Genomic DNA, 27,535 nt, shown 5'->3' on the forward strand with positions numbered 1-27,535 from the left:
TCGCATCGAATCGTGAGGTAAGTGAAGATGCGCAGCTCTAATATATATATATATATATATAACACATCCATCCAGAGATCAGCTTGCACTGGGCACGCCTCGCCCTAAGAACTCCATAATAAACTCTCAATTCCCTGTATTGATGGCAGGCACAACACACAGCGCCGCCCGCTGTCCCCTACCATCCAATCCGAGCCTCCGTCCCCGCCAGCGAATCACGGATCCTTCTTTTCCTCCCCTCCAATCGCTTCCTTTCTTACGCAACCACTCCCCTTGTCACGAACTCGCCTAACCTGCTAGCCGCACCCTGTCTTCCCTGGGCGATGCTTGTTACCCGTTCCCAGCGCTGATTGGACAGAAGCGCTGCCGGTCATGTGAACGGGACACGCCTCAGCCTTGGCGAGTTTGGTTGCGCTGTACGACCCATATTCCCCGTTTGGTTTTGGGGGAAAAAAAAGCGGAGAAAAGGATCGTGTCCGCCATCTTGTTACCGGGCAGCCGGAGGGCGGAGCGGGAGAGAGGGGGACGGGAGGATAAAGGAGCCGGGATGGCCGCCGCTGCACACCAAGGTGAGGGCCGGGGGTGGCTGTGCTGGGTCTGTATTGGGTGTGTGAGGGCTCCTGGTCTGGGCTCAGGGGTCGGCTGCCCTCAGGCTGGTCACACTGTGCTGTAGATGGACAGACCGGTCATGTGATCTCCTGAGGTGTGAGAGGACCTGTCTACTGTGTATTCATATCCCCCACAGGAGGGACAGGGCTGAGCTCTGGGGGGATTGGAGTGTCTATTCAATTGTTATCTATTGGAAGGGTTACAGAAACCTATCAGGTCACTCTTATTTTCTCTTTAAGTCCCATTTGTGGAGATTTCCCCTCATTTCCTGTCCCAGAGACACAACAGGAAGTGAGAGGATGGGGGCGGGGACTCCCCTGTCAGCTCTCATTCACACTGGAGGGATATGGAGGTTGACAACGCTGGACACTCAGATCTCCATATTCTATTGTGTCCAATCATACCTGAGCTGCCGCCCAACGCTGCCACATTGTACTGGAGGGTCCCGGGACAGGAGCCTGACTCTATATCACCGATAGTTCAGGGGTCAGGGGAATGTAATGTAAGAGTTCAAAGGTCAGGAGTATGTTGTGCGGAGTTCAGGGGTCATTGGTGTGGAGAGTTCAGGGGTCAGGAGTGTGTTGTGGAGAGTTCAGGGGTCAGAAGTATGATGTCCTGGGGTCATTGGGGTGGAGAGTTCAGGGGTCAGGAGTGTGTTGATCAGTGTGTTGTGCAGGGGTCAGGAGCGTGTTTATCAGTGTTTGGGGGTCAGGAGTGTGTTGGGCAGAGTTCAGGGGTCAGTACAATGTGGTGCAGAGTTCAGGGGTCAGGAGCGTGTTGGGCAGAGTTCAGGGGGGTCAGGAGCGTGTTGGGCAGAGTTCAGGGGGGTCAGGAGCGTGTTGGGCAGAGTTCAGGGGGGTCAGGAGCGTGTTGGGCAGAGTTCAGGGGGGTCAGGAGCGTGTTGGGCAGAGTTCAGGGGGGTCAGGAGCGTGTTGGGCAGAGTTCAGGGGGGTCAGGAGCGTGTTGGGCAGAGTTCAGGGGTCAGGGGAATGTGGTGCAGAGTTCAGGGGGGTCAGGAGCGTGTTGGGCAGAGTTCAGGGGGGTCAGGAGCGTGTTGGGCAGAGTTCAGGGGTCAGGAGCGTGTTGGGCAGAGTTCAGGGGTCAGGAGCGTGTTGGGCAGAGTTCAGGGGTCAGGAGCGTGTTGGGCAGAGTTCAGGGGTCAGGGGTCAGGAGTGTGATGTCCTGGGGTCATTGGGGTGGAGAGTTCAGGGGTCAGGAGTGTGTTGTTCAGAGGTCAGGAGTGTTGGGCAGAGTTCAGGGGTCATTGGTGTGGAGAGTTCAGGGGTCAGGAGTGTGTTGATCAGTGTGTTGTGCAGGGGTCAGGAGTGTGTTGTGCAGGGGTCAGGAGCGTGTTTATCAGTGTTTGGGGTCAGGAGAGTGTTAATCGGTGTTTGGGGGTCAGGAGTGTGTTGGGCAGAGTTCAGGGGTCAGTACAATGTGGTGCACAGTTCAGGGGTCAGGAGCGTGTTGGGCAGAGTTCAGGGGTCAGGAGCGTGTTGGGCAGAGTTCAGGGGTCAGTGCAATGTGGTGCAGAGTTCAGGGGGGTCAGGAGCGTGTGTTGGGCAGAGTTCAGGGGGGTCAGGAGCGTGTGTTGGGCAGAGTTCAGGGGGGTCAGGAGCGTGTTGGGCAGAGTTCAGGGGGGTCAGGAGCGTGTTGGGCAGAGTTCAGGGGGGTCAGGAGCGTGTTGGGCAGAGTTCAGGGGGGTCAGGAGCGTGTTGGGCAGAGTTCAGGGGGGTCAGGAGCGTGTTGGGCAGAGTTCAGGGGGGTCAGGAGCGTGTTGGGCAGAGTTCAGGGGGGTCAGGAGCGTGTTGGGCAGAGTTCAGGGGGGTCAGGAGCGTGTTGGGCAGAGTTCAGGGGTCAGGGGAATGTGGTGCAGAGTTCAGGGGGGTCAGGGGAATGTGGTGCAGAGTTCAGGGGGGTCAGGAGCGTGTTGGGCAGAGTTCAGGGGGGTCAGGAGCGTGTTGGGCAGAGTTCAGGGGTCAGGAGCGTGTTGGGCAGAGTTCAGGGGTCAGGGGTCAGGAGTGTGATGTCCTGGGGTCATTGGGGTGGAGAGTTCAGGGGTCAGGAGTGTGTTGTTCAGAGGTCAGGAGTGTTGGGCAGAGTTCAGGGGTCATTGGTGTGGAGAGTTCAGGGGTCAGGAGTGTGTTGATCAGTGTGTTGTGCAGGGGTCAGGAGTGTGTTGTGCAGGGGTCAGGAGCGTGTTTATCAGTGTTTGGGGTCAGGAGAGTGTTAATCGGTGTTTGGGGGTCAGGAGTGTGTTGTGCAGAGTTCAGGGGTCAGGAGTGTGTTGGGCAGAGTTCAGGGGTCAGTACAATGTGGTGCAGAGTTCAGGGGTCAGGAGCGTGTTGGGCAGAGTTCAGGGGTCAGGAGCGTGTTGGGCAGAGTTCAGGGGTCAGGAGCGTGTTGGCAGAGTTCAGGGGTCAGGAGCGTGTTGGGCAGAGTTCAGGGGTCAGGGGCGTGTTGGGCAGAGTTCAGGGGCGTGTTGGGCAGACTTCAGGGGTCAGTGCAATGTGGTGCAGAGTTCAGGGGCCAGGAGCCTGTGTTGGGCAGAGTTCAGGGGGGTCAGGAGCGTGTTGGGCAGAGTTCAGGGGGGTCAGGAGCGTGTTGGGCAGAGTTCAGGGGGGTCAGGAGCGTGTTGGGCAGAGTTCAGGGGTCAGGAGCGTGTTGGGCAGAGTTCAGGGGTCAGGGGAATGTGGTGCAGAGTTCAGGGGGGTCAGGAGCGTGTTGGGCAGAGTTCAGGGGGGTCAGGAGCGTGTTGGGCAGAGTTCAGGGGGGGTCAGGAGCGTGTTGGGCAGAGTTCAGGGGCATGTTGGGCAGAGTTCAGGGGGGGTCAGGAGCATGTTGGGCAGAGTTCAGGGGCATGTTGGGCAGAGTTCAGGGGTCAGTGCAATGTGGTGCAGAGTTCAGGGGCCAGGAGAGTGTGTTGGGCAGAGTTCAGGGGTCAGGGGAATGTGGTGCAGAGTTCAGGGGGTCAGGAATGTGTTGGGCAGAGTTCAGGGGTCAGGAATGTGTTGGTGGGCACAGTGCCACGTAAAACCCCTCTAGAGATGCATTGGTAATAAACACGCTGGTGTCATTAATGTGCTGCACCTGCACACTACTCAGAGCTGGCTGTGGGGGGGGGGGGGGGGATTTACCAGATTTAACTCTCTCTCTCCCGTTTCCAGCAAGCGCTCTTACCGCGCTCCCACTCTGCTTGCAGACAGATGGAGATTTTCTTTCTTCCAGCCATCCAGCATTGCCTGGCAGAGTGGAGGAAGTCCCCCCAGGTTTTCCCCTGGTTGTTTCATATAATACATCCAAGCCTAGGGATTTCCTCGGCTCTGATTAGAAATTGTGGCTTCATCTGAGGTGTGAGATGGAGACTGGCAGTGTTGAGGCATTGGTTGTGACCTACCCATCACATGCCCACCATTGTCTATCATTTCTCCTAGTATATCCTTCTTGTCTGACCATCATTTCCTCCAATTTGTTTTGGATTGTGTGAGAAAAGCTTAGGAGCCCCAACAGGTTTTTTCTTTTGGGGGTATTTCAGGCTCGTACAGCGAGCAAGAGCTGAGAAAAATCTCCCCTATAGAAAGCAGTTACATGGCTCACACCAGGATTTGCATGAACTTGGGCACGGGCAGCCAACCCTCTGACTACCAGGATGTAGGCGATGGATTTACCACTTCCTGTCCTTAGGCTGTTTATACCTGGCCTAAGGTTTAGGTGGTTCTATTGGGATCATGGATGAGGCTGTGATCCTGTTGTTGTTTTTTTTTGTATGGCAGGCGATTCCCTATCAGGTAAAAGTGATCCAAACGGCTGTACAGCCACTGGATCTCCTTTTATAGGTGGTCTCATGTAAACAAGCCATTACCGGTTTCTGAAAGCATCTGATCAAACCCATCTCAGTTTGATCAGATGCTTTGGAGGCCAGAGGAGAGACCCCAAATCTCTCCATAAAGAGAACCTGTCACAGCCCTTGCTATCACACGGCATGCTATACATCCCTTATATCCCCCCCCCCCCCCATAGCAATAAAAGTTTATCCAAATTATAAATAAAAAAAATTGAAAGCGCTCCACCCCCCTGTGCACACATGCAAATGCCATGTAGGTTCCACACGCATATGTAAACGATGTTCGCACCACGAGTGAGGTATCACCGCGAAGGTCAGAGCAGGAACATATCCTGGCACCAGACTCCCTGTGTAAAGCCCCCTACACACGATCAGATTATCGAACGATCTGTCATCCGTTTTTTGTGGCATGCTAGTCTGATGTGGAAAGTGAAGAGGTTATTTTCATACGAATTTTCCCGTACGACAGAATTCTACTTCAGAAGTGATGTCATGTGTTGGATTGCTTTCTATGTGTTCTTTCATCTCTGAGCATGCCCAGACTTGCTCTCAAGATAGGAGTATTCTGTCCAGTTCTGGTCGCCAGTCCTCAGGACGGATGTGTTGGAGCTGGAGAGAGTCCAGAGAAGGGCAACTAAACTGATTAGGGGATTGGAGGACCTTAATTATGAAGAGCGTCTGCAATCACTTGATTTATTCTCCCTGGAGAAGAGACGCCTGAGGGGGGACATGATAGCAATTTATAAATATCTCAATGGTGATCTCAACATAGAAAAAAAGCTGTTCAGTCATAGAGAGTGCATGAGGACTGGAGGGCATACAATGCGATTAGGGGAGAAGCGTTTTAGACCCGGTTCACACTTCTGCGTGTGTGGGGTTCGCATGTCATGTCGGAGCGCACTGCTCCGACATGACATGCGATCAGCTGTGCGGTGCGAGTTTAGCCATGCAGTTTGTATGGCTAAATTCGCACCGCACCCGCAGCAAAGACGCACAGGAGGCATTTTTGCTGCCGCATCAGGATCGGATCGCACAGCGGTTCACACTTGTGCGATCCGATCCTGTGCGAACTGCACGATCGCACTGCGATATGCGATCAAACTGGGGGTGTCGTTAAGATTACATTGACACCCCCAGCGGATTGCATATGGCAGTGTGAACTGCCGGGGGTGCGTGTGCGATGCGGGAACAGGCTGCGAATTCGCAGCCTTCCCGCATCGCAATAGTGTGAACCGAGCCTTAACCTCAGGCAACGTGGGGGGTTCTTTACTGTTAGAGCTACAAGATTGTGGAATTCTCTACCACAAGAGGTGGTTTCTGCGGGAAGTATGGTGGCTTTCAAAAGACTCTTAAGTCCCGTACACATGCAATGAATTTCCGCCGACCGGTCGTCCGTCTTTTGTCCAGAGTGGTTTTTTGTTGGTTGGAATGTGCTCTAGACTGCACACAAATTTTCCCGCACAACAGAATTCTACTTCAGAAGGGATGTCATGTGTTGGATTGCTTTCTTTGTGTTCTTTCTTCTCTGAGCATGCCCAGACTTGCTCATAAGATTTTTCCCTGTCGAAATCTGTACTAACTGCACGAAAATCGGACGTGTTTTGACAAAAATTTTATAGCCTGAACACCAGAATTTTTTGGGCGGAAAAGTCGGAGTCGGCTGTCGGAAGCATCATACTAACAAGCCGAAAATCGGCAAATCGGTCGTCGGACGAAAATTCCCTGCCGAATTTCGACTCGTGTGTACGGGCCTTTAGACGTACATCTCAAGGATCAGAACATTCAGGGGTATGAGAGATGATTACAGCCACACACACCTACACAGGTTGAACTGGATGGACTATTGTCTTTATTCAACCTCACCTACTATGTAACTATGTAAGATTTTTTTCCGTCAAAATCTGTACTAATGAGACGAAAATCGGACATTGTATTACGGACGACAAAAATTTTATAGCCTGCACATCAGGATTTTGTCAGCCGAAAAGTCGGAGTCGGCTGTTGAAAGCACCATACTAACAATCCGAAGATCGGTTGTCGGACGAATTTTCCCTACAGATTTTATTATCGTGTGTACGGGCCTTAACCGGTTGCCGACCGCCGCAAGTACATATACTGCGGCGGTCAGCCCCGGCCAGGCAAAGTGACGTATATATACGTCACTTGCCTGTCACTTCCTTGTGAGCCAATAGCGGGCGAGCGTGCGCCCGCCACGGCTCGTTCCCTAGGAAGTCCGTGCGTGTGACGGGACCCAATTTCCGCCAGTCACTCAGCGATTTGTCGGTGGAGAGGGAGAAAGTCAGGCGGCTGATGTAAACAAGCCGCCTGTGATTCTCCCCTGTCTAGGAATAGTGATCATACGGTTCTACTATGTAGGACCGTTGATCACTGTTCCTACACCTCAAGCCACAGCCAATCACAGTAAAAAGCACGCCCCTAGGGACACACTTAACCCCTCCTTCCCCAATAAAGTTAACCCCTTCCCTGCCAGTGTCATTTTGCAGTAACAGTGCATATATATAGGACTGATTACTGTAGTAATGTCACTGGTAACCCCAAAAGTGTCAAAAATGTCAGTCAAGGGTCCGATCTGTCCGCCGCAATGTCGCAGTACCGCAAAAAAAATCGCAGATCGCCGCCATTACTCGTTAAAAAAAAAAAAAAAAAAAACCACCAAAAATGACAAAAATCTTTCCCTTAGTTAGTAAACGCAATAACTTTTGCGCAAACCAATCAAAATACGCTTTTTTTTTTTTTAAACCAAACATAGGTAGCAGAAAACAAATTGGCCTAAAATGTTAAAAAATTTTGATTTTTACATTTTTTTTTTTTTTTTTTGGGAATTTCATATAAAAAAAATTTGAAAAATTTGGTTATTTTTGCAAAATGGTCGCTCTTTTTTTGTTTATAGCGCTAAAAGTAAAAATCGCACAGGTAATCAAATACCACCAAAATAAAGCTCTGTTTGTGGGGAAAAAAAGGACGTCAAATTAGTTTAGGTACAGCGTCGCACGACCGCGCAATTGTCCGTTAAAGTCACGCAGTGGCGAAGCGCAAAAAAACCCCCTGGTCGGAATGGGGGTAAAATCTTCCAGGGCTTAAGTGGTTAGCAGAGGCTACGAAGATTTCAGGTACCGTCGCTTGGCGCCGTTCCACGAGCGTACACAATGTTAGGTATCCATTTACTCGTCCTAACATCATCTTTTATGTATAATCCAAAAAAGTGGGTATAATAATGTGTTTGTGTTCACTAAAACCCATTACAGTGGTTGTAAACTTCTCTTATATGTTTGTACCTATTGGTGAGCCTATAATAAGGCTTACCTATAGGCACTGCAAATATCTCTAAAGATTCATTTAAATGTTCGTCTAGGTAAAAGGTTTTAAAAAGGCCACCGGACGGGCGTTCTTGTCAAATGCTGAGTTTTGCATTCGAATGCAGCCCTGCTTATTAGACGCCCGTGCTTTCCTTGTTTGCCTGCTATGCAAACTCATCTCAGTAGGAAATGTTTCTTCCAAAGAATTGCAAATCGGGTGAAAAGGCAGCCTTCATTACACCAATCAAGTACATGGGAACCTGCTGAGCTGAGTTTTAACGGAAGAAAGCACAATGCCCATCTATAGGCTACTTTTACACGGTCCGCCTCCGTTGGCGGACTCCATGCTGCTCAGCGGGGATCGATCTGCCGATCCCTGCTGAGCAGGCAGGGGACCGCTCTGTCTCCGCTCTGTGTGCGGAGAGGGAGGTGTCAGAGCCCACTGTCCTCTATGGGGGGAATTGGATGAGAACGGACCGCCTATCCGCTCTCATCCGATCCGATCCCTTGGACGGATAGAAAATGGGATTTTCATCCATCTGGATTTCACAGACCGGATCGGATGGGATAGCAGCGGCTGTCAGCGGACATGTCGCCGCTGACATCCGCTGCCCTATAGGGATGCATGGATCCGATTAGATCCGCTTAAAAAAACTGACAGGCGGATCTGATCGGATCGTTCGTGTGAAAGGGGCCTTAGAAGGATTAGGGACACGGTATGCTGCCCATCGATGGGCCAAATTTTCACTAATTTATGTGAAAGCGGTTAGGGCTGGGCGATAAAACGATACCGATAGGTATCGCGATAGTCCCGTGCTCGATAGCAATAAGAAAACTTGAACGATAAATCGAAAAGTCCGCTCCGACGGGTTTAAACTTTTAAAAATGGCGCCGCCGCCGCTCGGGAGAGGCTGGGAATAGCCGAAATCACACGAGCGGTGGCGGCGGGTGCGCAATGACGTATCGGCGCTGGGCGGCGCCATTTTTAAAACGAAGGCGCCTCTGGAACAGGTAAGTGAAACAGCTTCACTACCTGCCGTTATGCAGGGCTGCGGGCACACTACAAGGGATGCAGTGCTGCGGGCATGGTCTACCTGTACCATGCCCACAGCACTGCATCTCCTGTAGTATGCCCACAACCCCGGATCCTCTTGTACCATGCCAGTACCCTGCATTCTCCTGCACCATGCCAGCCACCCTGCATTCTCCTGCACCATGCCAGTACCCTGCATTCTCCTGCACCATGCCAGTCACCCTGCATTCTCCTGCACCATGCCAGTCACCCTGCATTCTCCTGCACCATGCCAGCCACCCTGCATTCTCCTGCTCCATGCCAGTACCCTGCATTCTCCTGCACCATGCCAGCCACCCTGCATTCTCCTGCACCATGCCAGCCACCCTGCATTCTCCTGCACCATGCCAGCCACCCTGCATTCTCCTGCACCATGCCAGCCACCCTGCATTCTCCTGCACCATGCCAGTCACCCTGCATTCTCCTGCACCATGCCAGTCACCCTGCATTCTCCTGCACCATGCCAGCCACCCTGCATTCTCCTGCACCATGCCAGCCACCCTGCATTCTCCTGCACCATGCCAGTCACCCTGCATTCTCCTGCACCATGCCAGTCACCCTGCATTCTCCTGCACCATGCCAGTCACCCTGCATTCTCCTGCACCATGCCCGCCACCCTGCATTCTCACCCTAGGGTCCTTATTTTAAATGGGTAATAAAAAATATCAATAATTATCGATATCGACCGATATGAAACACTGATATCGTGATACAGTTTTCAGCCATATCGCCCAGCCCTAAAAGCGGTAGTATATTCCACTTTTTAATTTTTACCTACAGGTATGCCTATAATAAGACTTACCTGTAGGTAAAATTAATATCTCCTAAACCTGCACGGTTTAGGAGATATTCACCTACATGCAGTCGCTGACACCAGCGGCGCATGCACTCTGAAAGTCTGGCGTATCTTGCTGGACCTTCAGAGCTCCTTTCTGGCTCCTTGCCAGAAAAGTGAACACGCAAGAGTGACGTCAACAGAGCTCTGGCCACTCACAGCGCCGGAGACACCAAGGGAAAATGTCAGCTCCCTGTTTCATAATGTGCTAGTATGCAATGCATACTAGCACATTATGCCATTGTCTTGCAGGGTTTGTGTTTTTTTTTTTTTGAGGGGGATACAACTGCTTTAAATCGTTTCCAATTTAAGCTGTAGGTGGCGCTGTGGATAGCAGCCAGGTGGGGAATTATTGGCTGGACAGTGACGTCATCCAGTCAAATGCAGCCGTTGTTGGCATATTTAAGCCTCGTACACACGCAACGAATTTCCGCCGACCGGTCGTCCGTCTTTTGTCCAGAGTTGTTTTGTTGGTTGGAATGTGCCTAGACTGCACACGAATTTTCTCCCCCGACAATATTCTACTTCAGAAGTGATGTCATGTGTTGGTTTGCTTTCTTTGTGTTCTTTCTTCTCTGAGCATGCCCAGACTTGTTCATCAGATTTTTTCCCTGTCGAAATCTGTACTGACTGCACGAAAATCGGACGTGTTTTGACGGTGGACAAAAATTTTATAGCCTGCACACCAGGATTTTTTCGGCCAAAAAGTCGGAGTCGGTTGTCGGAAGCATCATACTAACAATCCGAAAATCGGCAGATCGGTGGTCGGACGAAAATTCCCGGCCAAATTTCGACGCTTGTGTACGGGGCTTTAGACAGCCTTGGGTGCCCCAGCTGTCGGAGTACAATACCTGACAGTGGCAGTTCTTCCTCCAACTCTGTTTAGCATGTTTGGGGGGGGGGGGTTATTTGAATGAGAGAAAACAAATTTCATGTGGCTTCCTTTAATCATGCTTGTACAGCCAATGGCTCATGCTGCTTCCTTTCTGTCCAATGAGGTTAGAGAGAGAGCTGCTGCTCTTGTGAACATTGCTGGATCGAAATCAGGCTCAAGTATAAGGCTGGGTTTCAGGCTTACGTTTGGGCTTTTTTCAGGCGTGCGTTTGGGCTTTTTTCTGGTGTGCGTTTGGGTTTTTTTCTGGTGTGCGTTTGGGTTTTTTTCTGGCGTGCGTTTGGTTTTTTTTCTGGCGTGCGTTTTGGGCTTTCATGCATTTGGGATTTTTTTCTGGCTTTTTTCAGGCATTTGGGCTTTTTTTCCGGGCTTTTATCGAGCTTCTCCAGGCGTTTTTTGCAGGTGTTTGGAGGAAGGCATTGACATCTAACAAACGCCTGTAATCAGCCTAAAAAGAAGCTCATGTAGTTTTTTGAGCTTCAGGCGTTTTGCTTCAGGGGACAAAAGGCTCAGATGTGAACAGGAGTCATTGAAATGAATGGGATTTTGCTTGTTGGGCGTTTTGGATTTTCAGAGATGAGCGTTTTGAGTTGGAAAAACGCTCAGGTGTGAACAGCGCCGTGTATGCAATGTAGTATATTTCAGCTTATCAGCCCTTAGATGTGGTAACTGCATTCTTTTTCACTGTGTGGATGCACTGATATATCGGAATACGAAAATGATCGACCGAAAATAGAAAAAAAGGTGACAAAAAAAATGTGGTTTTTACCGCATTTATGGTGCTTTTTTTCATAGGTCATGTGACTTAAAAAAAATGCAACTAGTAATAATATCTTGGATTCATTCCAGCAGCATGCTTGTCATCCAAACTACTCGTATATCAAAGCAAATATTCCCATAAGAAATAATGGGAAATCAGATCATTCGTTCCACAAACATTTATTGGTATAAATAAAGCTATGCTGCTATCATATCTAAAGTAGGGATCGACCGATTATCAGCAAAGCCGATATATCGAGGGCCGATCTGCACTTTCCCCGATATATCGGAATTGGCCCTGGAGGTTACCAATATTTCGGAAAGTGCTTGTACCAGAGTGATGCCTGCAGCTAGAGGCATCCTGCCCCAGTACCGGCTGATATGCACTTTCCCCGATATATCCGAATCGGCCCCAGAGGTTACCGATTATTGCCAATATTTTGGGAAAGTGTTGTACCAGAGTGATTCCTGCAGCTAGAGGTATCACCCCGGTACCGGCGTCCATAGCAGATGTCCCCCCCCATCCCCCCCCCCTCCCGCCGCCTTCCGCAGCTCGCTCGGGTCTCCTTTCCCACTGGGAGACCCGGGCAACCAGCCTGCACGGCCGCCGAAGACCCTATCAAAGCCGCATTCAGCTCTGATCGGGTCTCCATGTAAAAACCCGTCCTCTCCCGCCCTCCACACCCCCCCCCCCCTGTCCTCCCACTGTGTGCTCTGCCGATGCCGGCACCTGTCTTCCGGTTCCCTTCCCTGCGAGCGTTGCGACGCAGGGGGGTGGAATCGGCGGCAAATTCAAAAATGTAAATACACCAAATGAGATGATTCAAAGCTGTGATCATAACGGATTACACTGTATACTGTAATGCCATTTCACCATAGGATTTCACCTGGTGACTTTTCCAGTGCCCTGCCTGTGCTTTTCCAGTTCTTTGTGCCTGGAAAATAGAGAACGACCATGGCGTCCAAAAAGAGTTCTTTTTGCGCAAAAGCACTTTTAGATGAACTGGAAAACAGCAACAGCGAAACTGAGTTACTTGAAGAACTGAGCGGTAGCGATTGGTGGGAAAATTCGTCATCAGGTACGGAAAGTGACAACAACGATTCTGATGTCTCTTTCTGGCACTTTGCTCCGTTGGAAATTTTGAAGAAACATTTGATATTCTTCCCAAATTCCACAAGCTATGTGCCAGACAGAGACATCAGAATCGTCGCTGTCGTCACTTTCCGTACCTGATGACGAATTTTCCCATGAATCGCTATCGCTCCATTCTTCAAGTAACTCTGTTTCGCTGTCGCTGTTTTCCAGTTCATCTAAAAGCGGTTTTGTGCAAAAAGAACGCTTTTTGTTTGCCATGGTCGTTCTCTATTTTCCATGCACGAAGGGAGAGAGTGTGAGGACAGAGGGAGGACGGCGGGGGATTGCAGGGAAGGTGAGTGTGATTCTGGGGTAATCCCGAGTGTGGCTCGGGGTTGCCTCTTTTGGTACCGAGCCACACTGAATACCGCCAGGGGGGTTAAATAACATTGTGTCTGTGCCTGTACTGTATATACAAGATGCTGGGCCTCTTTACCAGTTCTGTTCCATGTATGTGTGGGGGGCATTACATACAGGGAGTGCAGAATTATTAGGCAAATTAGTATTTTGACCACATCATCCTCTTTATGCATGTTGTCTTACTCCAAGCTGTAAAGGCTCGAAAGCCTACTACCAATTAAGCATATTAGGTGATGTGCATCTCCTGTAATGAGAAGGGGTGTGGTCTAATGACATCAACACCCTATATCAGGTGTGCATAATTATTAGGCAACTTCCTTTCCTTGGGCAAAATGGGTCAAAAGAAGGACTTGACAGGCTCAGAAAAGTCAAAAATAGTGAGATATCTTGCAGAGGGATGCAGCACTCTTAAAATTGCAAAGCTTCTGAAGCGTGATCATCGAACAATCAAGCATTTCATTCAAAATAGTCAACAGGGTCGCAAGAAGCGTGTGGAAAAACCAAGGCGCAAAATAACAGCCCATGAACTGAGAAAAGTCAAGCGTGCAGCTGCCAAGATGCCACTTGCCACCAGTTTGGCCATATTTCAGAGCTGCAACATCACTGGAGTGCCCAAAAGCACAAGGTGTGCAATACTCAGAGACATGGCCAAGGTAAGAAAGGCTGAAAGACGACCACCACTGAACAAGACACACAAGCTGAAACGTCAAGACTGATTTTTCAAAGGTTTTATGGACTGATGAAATGAGAGCGAGTCTTGATGGGCCAGATGGATGGGCCCGTGGCTGGATTGGTAAAGGGCAGAGAGCTCCAGTCCGACTCAGACGCCAGCGAGGTGGAGTACTGGTTTGGGCTGGTATCATCAAAGATGAGCTTGTGGGGCCTTTTCGGGTTGAGGATGGAGTCAAGCTCAACTCCCAGTCCTACTGCCAGTTTCTGGAAGACACCTTCTTCAAGCAGTGGTACAGGAAGAAGTCTGCATCCTTCAAGAAAAACATGATTTTCATGCAGGACAATGCTCCATCACACGCGTCCAAGTACTCCACAGCGTGGCTGGCAAGAAAGGGTATAAAAGAAGAAAAGCTAATGACATGGCCTCCTTGTTCACCTGATCTGAACCCCATTGAGAACCTGTGGTCCATCATCAAATCTGAGATTTACAAGGAGGGAAAACAGTACACCTCTCTGAACAGTGTCTGGGAGGCTGTGGTTGCTGCTGCACGTAATGTTGATGGTGAACAGATCAAAACACTGACAGAATCCATGGATGGCAGGCTTTTGAGTGTCCTTGCAAAGAAAGGTGGCTATATTGGTCACTGATTTGTTTTTGTTTTGTTTTTGAATGTCAGAAATGTATATTTGTGAGTCCCGGTTCACACTGAGGCGACCTGTGAGGCGACCTGGTCGCCTCACAGGTCGCCGTAGGTCGCCTCCCATAGGGAAGCTGCGGACCCGTTCTAATAGGAGCGACACAAGTCGCTCCGACTTAGAAAAAGGGTCCGGAGCTTCTTTGGGGCGACCGCCATAGACTTCAATGTTATGAAGTCTGTGGCGGCCGCTCCGAGGTCACGGCTCGCACCGCGACCTCGGAGGTCGCGGTGCGAAGTAGCGTCGCTCGTATGTGAACGGGCACTGAATGTTGAGATGTTATATTGGTTTCACTGGTAAAAATAAATAATTGAAATGGGTATACTGTATCTTTGATTTTTGTTAAGTTGCCTAATAATTATGCACAGTAATAGTCACCTGCACACACAGATATCCCCCTAAAATAGCTAAAACTAAAAACAAACTAAAAACTACTTCCAAAAATAGTCAGCTTTGATATTAATGAGTTTTTTGGGTTCATTGAGAACATGGTTGTTGTTCAATAATAAAGTGAATCCTCAAAAATACTAATTTACCTAATAATTCTGCACTCCCTCCCTGTAGAGGTACGGAGAGGATTTATTTATTTATTTTTTTTGCCCATCTGGATAATGCCGCAAGTTTTTTTTTTTTTTTTTTTTTTTTTTTAGCACTTGGCTTAAAATGTTGGCATCTATACAGAAAAGTGACCTTGCTGTTTGTCCATTCCCTGGAGATTCGGGTAACCTTTACATTACTGTTATCTAAGCGGCGGCGGACGTTTTCCCTGAGCACGCACACAGCGGTTTGCCAGTAAAGAATCACGTCATGTCTTTACAATAAAACTTTTTCCCATAAATTCAGCTCCGCAAATTCCTTTCTTGCAGAACTTCGGCAGGCGAGATGTTGGAACGTATTTTTATTTTTTATGAAGAACGCAGATTTATTGTGTCAGCTGGTAGATGTTAAGAGGGGGCTACAAAGGAACAAGAAGCATGGAATATACGTGAACACAGCTGCGTGTACGGAGCCCTCCGGGGCCGTTCTGCTGGTTTTAGTACAGTGTGCTGCACTGTGATAGCCCCACTTTACAAGGGAACTGGGAAATGAAAGCAAGATGTCCTCGTCATGTTAAGGAAGTCTGGTATTGGGGAGAATGTTCTGCTGGCGTCCTCGTACAACCTCGGCTTTCTGTCCCAGAATTGTCCGTGATATCTGGATAGTTTAACCACTTAAGCCCCGGAGGATTTTCCTGCTAAAAGACCAGGGGGTATTTTGCGATTCGGCGCTGCGTGACTTTAACGGACAATTGCGCGGTCGTGCGACGCTGTACCTAAACGAATTTGACGTCCTTTTTTTCCCACAAACAGAGTTTTCTTTTGGTGGTATTTGATCACCTGTGCGATTTTTTGATCACGCGCTATAAACAAAAAAAGAGCGACAATTTTGCAAAAATAGCAATATTTTTCACATTTTTTTATATGAAATTCCCCCCCAAAAAAATGTAAAAATCAAAATTTTTTAACATTTTCAGCCAATTTGTTTTATCCTACCTATGTTTGGTAAAAAAAATCGCAAAAAGTGTATTTTTATTGGTTTGCGCAAAAGTTATCGCGTTTACTAACAAAGGGAAAGATTTTTGTCATTTTTGTTGTTTTTTTTTTTAACGCGTAATGGCGGCGATCTGCGATTTTTTTTTTTTTTTTTTTTTTTTTTTTGCGGTACTGCGACATTGCGGCGGACAGATCGGACCAGTGACATTTCTACAGTAATCAGTGCTATACATATGCACTGTTACTGTAAAAATACACTGGTAGTGAAGGGGTTAACTTTATTTGGGAGGGAGGGGCTGTGTGTGTCCCTAGGGGTGTGCTTTCTACTGTGATTGGCTGTGGCTTGAGCTGTAAGGACACTGATCAACGGATCTACATAGTAGATCCATGTGATCAGTGTCTTTACAGCGAGGAGAATGACAGGTCGCTTGTTTACACAAGCTGCCTGACATTCTCCCTCTCCCCCGCCGATCGCCGAGTGACCGGCGGACATCGGGTCCGCTGGTCACACGCGCGGGAGCGCGCCCGCTCCCCAGACCCTCCCAGGCTAGTGACGTTAATTAACGTCACTCTGCCTGGCAGGGGCTGACCGCCGCAGTAAATCTACTTGCGGCGGTCGGCAAGCGGTTAAAGAGAAAGCGTAGTCTTTTCAATTATATTTTAGATGCTTTGAAAAGAGTTTGGACTAAAGGCATAGTCCAGCCTCTTAAACACTGGAAGGTTTTACCCCCCCCCCCCTTCAGGACCGGGACTTTTTTTGTTGTTCAGCACTGCGCTACTTTAACTGGCAATTGCGTGATCATGCAATATTGTACCCAAATTAAATTTATATTCTTCTAGATTCATAGATTTATATCCTTCTAGATTGAATCTCCAACGAGTAGGGCCCTCTAAGCGCCGGTTCACACTAACGCGGCATGACTTGGGGGGGCGACCCGTGAAGTCTTGTGCACCGCGACTTCGGCGCGACTTGCACGGACTACATATAATGTCAATGCAAGTCGCTCCGATGTCGCCCCGAAGTAGTACAGGATAGGGCTGCACGATATTGGGGGAAAAAAATCACATTGCGATATTTTTTCCCCAACGATATATATTGCGATATTTATACCCCCCTCTTCCTGGTGTACATGGTACAGTCGCCTCCCCTCCGTATTTGGTACCTTCTTGGCAGCCTCGGCCCAGGTGCGCTCCCTCCGCCTCTTCTATTTGTCCCTCATGATCGGGCTGTGAAGTCGGTTCTCCCGGAGGGAGGGGGAATCTCTCTGGATGGGGGCAGACGGACACGCGGGAAGTAGGGGTAACGCTGGGAGTTGTAGTCCTCTCCACCAGGCAGCTCCTTCGCACAGGAAACACACTCCCAGTCCCCCACAACACACTTCCGCCCCACAGCACAGCGAACCAATCACGTCAGGAGTAGCGGCACAGCGAACCAATCAGGTGTGCAGGCACGCGTGATTGGTTCCCTGTGCCGCTGCTCACAGCGCACTGCTCACCACTCAGTCAGGAGAGCTGCAGGACGCCGGACTAAACGTGGGACGGATGTCGGACTGTATTCTTCTACCTTCACCGTGAGTCCCCAATATCGCATGATCCGGCGATCTGACTATCGCCCACGGCCGCAGCACGATATTCGATGTTACATCGAATATTGTTCAGCCCTAGTACAGGAACTACTTTCTAAGTCGGAGCGACTTGAGTCGCTCCTATTAGAACGGTTCGCATAGCACAGACTAGACCGCGACTTGTCAGGCTGACAAGTCGCGGTAGTGTGAATGGGCACTAATTCCTCCTGTATTGAATTGTATTGTAACTGTATTGTCTTCCCTCATATTGTAAAGCGCAATATAAATCCTGTATAATAATAATAATATCCTTTTTTTTATTTTATTTTTTGCACAAATAGGGCTTTCTTTTGGCAATATTTGATCACCGCTGGGTTTTTTATTTATCTTTTGTTCTATAAAAAAAAAAAATTTAAATATTTTCTACTTTATCACATAAAAAAAAAAAATCTAAATTCTTAACTTTAGGCCAAAATTTATTTTGCTAGATGCCTTTGCTGCAAAAAAACAAAATCCCAATAAGTGTATATTAAAGTTATGTCATCTACAAACTATGAAATGTATACTGGAGATGACATAGCTATAGATGCTATACTGGAAATGGGCGTAATCAGTGATTTATAGTGGGACTGTGATAGTGTGGTGGGCAATCTGGTGCTAAATGACACTGGCTGAGAGGGTCACTAACAGACACTGACGTCACCAGTGACACTAATAGAGTGATCAGTGATAATGCTGTAAATTGACACTGTACCAATGACACTGTCTGGGAAGGGGGGCAATCAAGGGGTTAACTGTGGGTCTAACAATGTGAAATGTGTGCTGCTTTTACTTTCTGATCTGGCTGTTTTTTATCCCTGCGTTTCAGGAAGAAGAAACAGACAGATTTCTGTTCCTATGTACACAGTGTGTTTGTAAACACAGAACTCTTTGTGTGATAGGACACATACGATCAGCTGATTTCAGTCAGGTCCATAAATATTGGGACATCTACACTTTTTTTAAAATCTTTTTGGCTCTATACACCACCACAATGGATTTGAAATGAAACGAGATGTGCTTTAATTGCAGACTTTCAGCTTTAATTTGAGGGTATTTACATCCAAATCAGGTTAAAGGTGTAGGGATTACAACAGTTTTGTATATGTGCCTCCCACTTTTTAAGGGATCAAAAGTAATGGGACAATTGGCTACTCAGCTGTTCCATGGCCAGGTGTGTGTTATTCCCTCATTATCCCATTTAAAAGGAGCAGATAAAAGGTCCAGAGTTCATTTCAAGTGTGCTATTTGCATTTGGAATCTGTTGCTGTCAACTCTCAATATGAGCTCCAAAGAGCTGTCACTATCAGTGAAACAAGCCATCATTAGGCTGAAAAAACAAAACAAACCAATCAAAGAGATAGCAAAAACATTAGGTGTGGCCAAATCAACTGTTTGGAACATCCTTAAAAAGAAAGAACGCACCGGTGAGCTCATCAACACCAAAAAAAACCTGGATGACTACGGAAAACAACTGTGGTGGATAACCGAAGAATTCTTTCCCTAATGAAGAAAACACCCTTCACAACAGTTGGCCAGATCAAGATCACTCTCCAGGAGGTAGGTGTATGTGTGTCAAAGTCAACAATCAAGAGAAGACTTCACCAATATAGAGGGTTCCCCACAAGATGTAAACCATTGGTGAGCCTCAAAAACAGGAAGGCCAGATTAGAGTTTGCCAAACATCATCTAAAAAAGCCTTCACAGTTCTGGAACAACATCCTATGGACAGATGAGACCAAGATTGTACCAGCTTGTACCAGAGTGATGGGAAGAGAAGAGTATGGAGAAGGAAAGGAACTGCTCATGATCCAAAGCATACCATCATCAGTGAAGCATGGTGGTGGTAGTGTCATGGAGTGGGCATGTATGGCTGCCAATGGAACTGGTTCTCTCGTATTTATTGATGATGTGACTGCTGACAAAAGCAGCAGGATGAATTCTGAAGTGTTTCGGGCAATATTATCTGCTCATATTCAGCCAAATGCCTAAGAACTCCTTGGACGGCGCTTCACAGTGCAGATGGACAATGACCCGAAGCATACTGCGAAAGCAACCAAAGAGTTTTTTTAAGGGAAAGATGTGGAATGTTATGCAATGGCCAAGTCAATCACCTGACCTGAATCCGATTGAGCATGCATTTCACTTGCTGAAGACAAAACTGAAGGGAAAATGCCCCAAGAACAAGCAGGAACTAAAGAGAGTTGCAGTAGAGGCCTGGCAGAGCATCACCAGGGATGAAACCCGTCTGGTGAGGTCTATGCGTTCCAGACTTCAGGCTGTAATTGACTGCAAAGGATTTGCGAAGTTCTTGTAGTCTTCTATTCATAGATCTGTGTGAGTGAATAATGCATTCTTGTTTGGCTCTGCCACAATAAGGATGTAATAGAAGCTTGTGGGGAGAAGAACCCCATGAGGTCAGGAATGACACCTCCTTGAATGGCACATAACATCCTATTAGAATGGAGAAATGAGGTGGATCAGGCAGGGGAGCTTTGAACCAGGAAATAAGGGCGCCCCATGATTTATCTATTTTATTTCACAATCCTGAAACGGTGCAGCGCTGATGTTTTTTTAACCACTTGCCGTCTGCTCACTAGAGCTCTACTGCGGCAAAGTGGCTCGTTATCGTCTGGCGACGTAGACCTACGTCGCTAGACACTCCCCTTTCTCGGCGGCGCGCTCCCGCTGTATTCAGTCACAGTGGGAGTCGGGCCAGGGGAGGAGCAGCGGCAATCGCCCGCTGCTCTTCCCCGATCGTCGGGGAATCGAGTGTGGAGATCCGCCTGCTTGTGCTTGCATAGCTGAACATGCGATCTGTCCCTGTGTCACTCAGTCCCCTCCCCCCACACGTTAGTAAGCACCAGGCATACATTAACCCCTCCCTCTCCAATAAAATGAACCCCTTCCCTGCCAGTGTCATTTTTACAGTAACAGTGCATATGTATAGCACTGATTACTGTAGTAATGTCACTGGTACCCCCAAAAGTGTCAAAAATGTCAGTCAAGGGTCCGATCTGTCCGCCGCAATGTCGCAGTCCCGCAAAAAAACGCAGATCGCCGCCATTACTCGTTAAAAAAAAAAACACCAAAAATGACAGAAATCTTTCCCTTAGTTAGTAAACGCATTAACTTTTGCGCAAACCAATCAAAATACGCTTATTGTGATTTTTTTTTTTTTACCAAACATAGGTAGCAGAAAAAAAATTGGCCAAAAATTTAAAAAAATGTTGATTTTTACATTTTTTTGGGGGGGAATTTCGTATAAAAAAATGTGAAAAATATTGTTATTTTTTCAAAATTTACGCTCTTTTTTTGTTTATAGCGCAAAAAGTAAAAATCGCACAGGTGATCAAATATCACCATAAGAAAGCTCTGTTTGTGGGGAAAAAAGGACGTAAATGTCGTAAGGGTACGGCGTTGCACGACCACGCAATTGTCAGTTAAAGTCGCACAGTGCCGAATCGCAAAAAGTGGCCTGGACGTAAGACCGCAAAATCCTCCGGTGGTAAAGTGGTTAAAAAAGGTCCAAGCAGATCTAAAAGGATCGAGTAATTGAAGAAGCAAGTGCGAATGGAACTTGAGTGAAAAGGTCCAAGTAGAGCCACCACCAACATCTAAACGCACTGCCTCTTACCCCAGGATGAGGACCCCCCCATACAGAAGGTCAGATGAGCTTGGCACTATCCTTTAGCTGTTGGGACACAGGTACCTTTTCGATTCCTAAGGATCCTCAAGCCAAATATATGGAATCCACTCCGAACTTCTCCGGAAGCACATGAGGCTCATAAATACAAAAGGGACATCTCATAAGCAGCCATATGATGCAATGGCAGATCTTTAACACTTACTGTCATAGTAAGCATCCTGTTTACAGCTAGCCAGAGAGAAAAATAAATTAACAGAAAAGCAGAAGGATGTGAAATTAGGAAGTTCACGAAGGTCCTGCACAGTTTCCTCCCCCGTCCCTCACAGCCTGTATATAGAAAAAGTATGATCCTATAGGTTTGTAGGGGATTCCTGCTACTCCTGCATAGAAGTGCACAAGGACTGAAAGCCACTGGTGGCCAATATTTGATAGTAGTAGGGCTCTTTCACACTGGCACCCCCTCTTTGACTCTTAAAGCGGAGTTCCACCCTGGGAAAGCTTATTTTAATAAAAATACCCCCGGGACAGTCAGGGCTAGTGCATTCCACAATGGATAGCCTCTGATCTGTCCCGGGTTGCACTTACCTTTTAGAAGAAATACTTACCTTGAAAAAGTATTGTCCAGCGCTGCCATCTCAGGTGTGGGCAGCTTGAAGCCAGCGCGATCCTCTTCTGTGTCCTCTTCCATCTTCTTCGGTCCCACAATGCACTGCAGCCCCATACCATCAGCGATGCAGGCTTCTGAACTGAGCGCTGATGACAACTTGGGTTGTCCTTGTCCTCTATAGTCGGGATGACATGGCGTCCCAGTTTTTCAAAAAGAACTTCAAATTTTGATTCGTCTGACCACAGAACAGTTTTCCACTTTGCCACAGACCATTTTAAATTAACCTTGGCCCAGAAAAAACGCTAGCGCTTCTGGATCATGTTTAGATATGGCTTATTTTTTGGCCTATAGCATTTTAGCCGGCACAGTGAATGGCACGGTGGATTGTGTTCACCGGCAATGTTTTCTGGAAGTATTCCTGAGCCCATGTTGTGATTTCCATTACAGTAGCATTCCTGTATGTGATGCAGTGCTGTCTAAGGGCCCGAAGATCACCGCCATCCAGTATGGTTTTCCAGCCTTGATCCTTACGCACAGAGATTGTTCCAGATTCTCTGAATCTTTGGATGATATTATGCACTGTAGATGATGATAACTTCAAACTCTTTGCAATTTTTCTCTGAGAAACTCCTTTCTGATATTGCTCCACTATTTTTCGCCTCAGCATTGGGGGAATTGGTGATCCTCTGCCCATCTTGACTTCTGAGAGACACTGCCACTCTGAGAGGCTCTTTTTATGCCCAATAATATTGCCAATTGACCTAATAGGTTGCAAATTGGTCATCCAGCTCTTCCATATATTAACTTTTCCGGCCTCTTATTGCTACCCGTCCCAACTTTTTTGGAATGTGTAGCTCTCATGAAATCCAAAATGAGTCAATATTTGGCATGACATTTCATAATGTCTCACTTTCAACATTTGATATGTTATCTATATTGTGAATAAAATATTAGTTTTATGAGATTCGTAAATTAGTCCATTCCTTTTTAACTCACAATTTATACAGTCCTAACTTTTTTGGAATTGGGTTTGTATATAAAATACGAGTTTCACTTTTTGAATTGAATTACTGAACTATATTAACTTTTTGATGATATTCTAATGTTATGAGACACACCTGTATACACACAATCAGTACACGTTCCCTTTAAAACTGCATTTCTCTGTAAATCCCATTGCACTCCACTGATTGAAGCTTTAATCGGACAGATTTACAGTTCTCGTCTATTTGAGAAATCCTCCCAGTTGTAAAGTCTTTCTGTCATGCACACATTTTAGTTCAGCTATAAAAGTGGTTTAAAGGATTAGTAAACTTTAATATATTATTTACCTTTTTATCAAGAGGACAGCAATAGTATTCCTAATTCTGTATTTAAATGTTCCTGTGTCATTGTAAAAGGTATAGAGCGGGGATCCTCAAACTACGGCTGTTGCGGAACTACACATCCCATGAGGCATTGTAAAGCTCTGACATTCACAGACATGACTAGGCATGATGAGAATTGTAGTTCCTGAACAACTGGAGGGCCATAGTTTGAAGACCCCTGGTATAGAGGAACCTCACCCAGCTATGCAAAAACTACTTCAAGTACTGTAGCTGCTGATGTTTAGGAAGCACAGCCTTGGCAGCCCGTTAATACCAGCATTGTCTTCCACGCCGCAGGGCTTCAGATCGTCTTTGCTGCCATCTTGGATTTGGGAGCTGGCTTTCGCTTTGTGATCACTCACAGATGGGCTCCTGCTGTGCATGCGTGAAATCGTGGACTGTGAGGGAGAAGGGGGGGGGGCGGTTTAAAGTGTTCATGGTTGCAGAAAAGGTGAACACACTACACCAGGGATCCTCCAACTACGGCCCTCCAGCTGTTGCGGAACTACACATCCCACGAGGCATTGAAAAACTCTGACATTTAAAGACATCACTAGGCATGATGGGAATTGTAGTTCCTGAACAACTGGAGGGCCATAGTTTGAAGACCCCTGCACTACACCCTCTGGTTCACCCCCCACCCATGTACTTACCTCTCTGAGTGATCTATTTTTACCATCTACGAGGCCAAGTGCAGCAGTCCTGGGGTTTGAAAATCATGCTGTTCTTACTCATCTTTCCCTTATGCCTCATTTCCACTTAGCGGTTTGGTCCAGTTCGGTGCGCAATTTTTGCCGTTTCCATTGTCAAAAGTTGTGAATGGTACCCTAATTCCCAACCATACCACTGTTCTGAGACCCTTTCGTTGGGGTACCAAGCACAATCGTACTGTACCAACAGGGTGGAGCTACACTCTGCAGAATGTTGATTGGTTGAGAGAGAATCGTCCCTTCCGCAGGCGCCATTTATAATGTTTACGGAAGCAACGCAAATGTCGGTGCGCAGGGAAGCTTGATCGACCCAGGAGGTGCAGATCTTCCTGGGTATCGTCAGCGAGGAAAGGGGGAAGAGGGAACTCAATGGCAAGGTGTTCCAGCATGTTTCTGAGAGGATGGCTGAAGAGGGGTTCCGGCGGATGGATTGCTTCCTCCATTGTTGTTCGCTGTGTAGCTTTCTTTTTCGCGTGAGAATTCTCTACTTTTTGGCATACACCACGCCTATCGGTGATGTCGATCACTACTTTCCGGGTACACCATGCCTATCATGTAAGGGTACTGTCGGCGGTGGAAACGCAAGCCTGATCAAGGTGTACCGTTCCGAACCATACTGAACTGTACCAAACCGTACTGCTCAGTGGAAACGAGACATTAGACTCTGTTCACATCTAGGCGGTATTGGGCAATTTTCTGCTCTAAGGCTCAGCTTTAAAAACGGCCAACAAGACAAATCCTATTCATTTCAATAACCCCCATTCACATCTAAACCAGGGCTCGACAAACCCCGGGCGCCAGGTCGCATTGGCGACTAGAATTAGCGACCTGGCGCCTGGGGTGCACTGCAAGCGGTGTCCTGTCCCTTTTGCGCCCCCCCAACCACTCACCGAGTGCACGGCTTTCTTCAGTGAGAGAACGGGGAACTGGCGCCCTCTTGTGGTGGCCGGGAGTTTGACAAGCAGTAAACGAATGGCTGTTTCCCCTGCCTGTCCTCAATGCCTGCCCATCTCCTTCCCCCAAGAGGAGATGAGAGGGAAGTTTTTGCAGGCTTCATCTCCCTGTCCACTTACCTTTGCTTAAAAGGTAAGTGGACAGGGAGTGTGGTTATTATTATTAATTTATTTTTTTTAATTTATTAAAAAAAAAATATATATTTTTTTAAATTATTATTAAAAAAAAATATTTTTCTTTTTTCAATTATAAAAAAAAAATATTTTTCTATTTTTTTCTTTTTCAATTATTATAAAAAAAATTGTATATTATATAATAATTTTTTTTTTTCCCTCATCGCCATGCCCACAGCCGAAGGCCCCTTTCACACGGGCTGTCTGATCAGGTCCGCCTGTCAGTTTTTCAGGCAGACCTGATCGGACCCTTCAGTCTCCTCTATGGAGCAGTAATCTGCAGCCATTTGATCCTGTCCGCCAAAAACAGACGGATGGTGGTTTTATTTTCTATCCATCCCATGGATCGGATCAGATGGCAGTGCATGGAAACAGACAGACGGTCTGTTTCCATCCGATTGTGCTATAGAGGAGAGTGGGGTTCTAGTCGTATTTATGTGTAAATTAAGTATGTTATTTTTTTGGAAATAAAGCTTGGTTGTTTGTTTAAAAAAAAAAAAAAAACTGGCTCCTAACTTTTTTAGGCCCCGTTCACATGCAAGCGACGCTACTTCGCACCGCGACCTCCGAAGTCGCGGTGCGAGCAGCGCGCCGCGACCTCGGAGCGACCGCCACGGACTTCATAACATTGAAGTCTATGGCGGTCGCCTCCTGGTCGCCCCAAAGAAGCTCCGGACCCTTTTTCTAAGTCGGAGCGACTTGTGTCGCTCCTATTAGAACGGGTCTGCAGCTTCCCTATGGGAGGTGACCTACGGCGACCTGTGAGGCAACCAGGTCGCCTCACAGGTCGCCTTAGTGTGAACGGGGGCTTAGCTGGCTCCTAGATTTCAGGAAAATTTGTCAAGCCCTGATCTAAACGTTCTGTTGCCTTAAAGCATAACTCCACTTTTGTTTAGAAAAAAAAAACATTCCCCTTTGGGTGATCTTTGTACATTACAAGGATTTTAACAAAATTTGTTGCAGATTCCTAACTTTTGTTATTCTGAAGAAATCCCAGTTTGTTCCTCTGTGCTGAGTGGGTCTAATGGGAGTGGTTTCATAATTATCTATCCGCTATGGCAGCTGCAGGGCTCTAATGAGGGAAGCTGCTGGGCCTGCATCCCTTTAGACGTGTTCCTATTGGGAGTATCTCACCAAAAATGAAATTTTTTTGTTGCAGGGGATGCCAGAAATCTGACTTGTATCTTAGGCAGACTTCTGGGAAAATTGGTGAGCCAATCACACAAGCAGGAAATTATGTTTCTGGGGTGCGGTCTGAATACATTCTCGCCACATGAGGCCGGGTATTGTTGTTGTGCACCTGGAGGAACCCAGGACACACTTCAGTGGTGAAAAAATACCACCAAAATAAAGCTCTATTAGTGTTAAAAATGTTTTCTCTTACGTCCTCCGACAGTCGCCGCCCCTTCCCAAGTCTTCACCAATGGGGTATTGACCTTTGCTCCGCAGGAGTAGCTAGGCAACAAGAATTGTTAATAACAAAAGCTTTTAGCATAGACACACCCCTAGGGGCTGTCCCCTCAGTCAATACCTCCCTGCACCAGCATTCCCAACTCAGTTTGATCTTGCCTAGCTTAGGAGTAGCAGGCTTTCCTGTGCTGGGGCTTCAGTCTCAGCCTTCTACCCTTTTTGATTTTATTTCAAGTATTTTTCTTTTCTTTACTAGCTGTTATTTTGTCAGCTTTAGTTTAGGGTTCTTCGGATGAAGATGTTCATGCAGTGCCTTAGGGACCCCTGTTTTTGGGTCCTTGGCTGTTGGGGTGTTTTACCCCTGGGTTACTTGTTTTTTCCTGGGTTGTTGCTCCTGTTGAGCATGTTTTTCCTGTTGCCCAGTTGGTTCTCTTACTGTGTGTAAGGTTCCTTTCTCTGATGTGGGTACTGCGTTGCTTTTCTGCGGCTGCGTCTCCCACCCCTCAGGTCTACACTGCTTTGGGACGTCCCATTGGTGAAGACTTGGGAAGGGGCGGCGACTGTCGGAGGACGTAAGAGAAAACTGAATTTTTGTAAAATCTTACCGTAAAATTCCTTTCTCTGAGTCCTCCGACAGTCGCCGCCCCCCCGCCCCTCTTTTGGGGTTTTTGTGTACTCTTACTGCTATGCTACCAAACTGAGTTGGGAATGCTGGTGCAGGGAGGTATTGACTGAGGGGACAGCCCCTAGGGGTGTGTCTATGCTAAAAGCTTTTGTTATTAACAATTCTTGTTGCCTAGCTACTCCTGCGGAGCAAAGGTCAATACCCCATTGGTGAAGACTTGGGAAGGGGCGGCGACTGTCGGAGGACTCAGAGAAAGGAATTTTACGGTAAGATTTTACAAAAATTCCGTTATTTGGGTACAGTGTTGTAGGACCGCGCAATTGTCATTCAACGTGCAGCAGCACGGAAAGCTGATAATTGGCCTGGGCAGAAGGGGTGAAAGTGCCCAGTAGGCAAGTGGTTAACATTCACAAAATGTGAGGTGTTAAAGCGGAGTTCCACTCAAAAGTGGAACTTCCGCTCATCTATCTACTGTTTTTGACTGGTACTCTGTCCCCACTTCTGTCAGACCTCGCCGCGGCGAGATATGTCAGAAGTTCCGCCCTCCCTCCTCTGCTTCTAGGCCAATAAAAGAGCGCAGCTCGCTTCGCGCATGTGCAGTACCGACCCGGATGTGAAGCCACAAGGCTTCGCTGCTGGGTTCCCTTAATGGCAATGGCGGCAGCATCCGTCAGCGGATGGAAACATTGGCTGGGGTGCCGACATCGCTGGAC

General features: G+C 47.6%; 1 protein-coding gene across 2 annotated transcripts in view; it reads left to right on the plus strand.

Moving 5' to 3' along the window:
* Window positions 1–356: 356 nt before the first annotated feature.
* ARNT (aryl hydrocarbon receptor nuclear translocator) overlaps window positions 357–27,535 on the plus strand; it is a 117,820-nt gene continuing 90,641 nt past the window's right edge. The window contains exon 1 of one of the 2 annotated variants that reach the window (XM_082275507.1): window positions 357–569. In XM_082275507.1, the coding sequence (XP_082131633.1) occupies window positions 548–569 (22 nt within the window). In that variant the 5' untranslated portion in view covers window positions 357–547. The remainder of the gene's footprint in view (window positions 570–27,535) is intronic. The other variant, XM_082275508.1, reaches the window with a different exon arrangement.

The sequence above is a fragment of the Pelophylax lessonae genome (genome assembly GCF_965119305.1).
Source record: "Pelophylax lessonae genome assembly, chromosome: 13".
Classification (NCBI taxonomy): domain Eukaryota; kingdom Metazoa; phylum Chordata; class Amphibia; order Anura; family Ranidae; genus Pelophylax; species Pelophylax lessonae.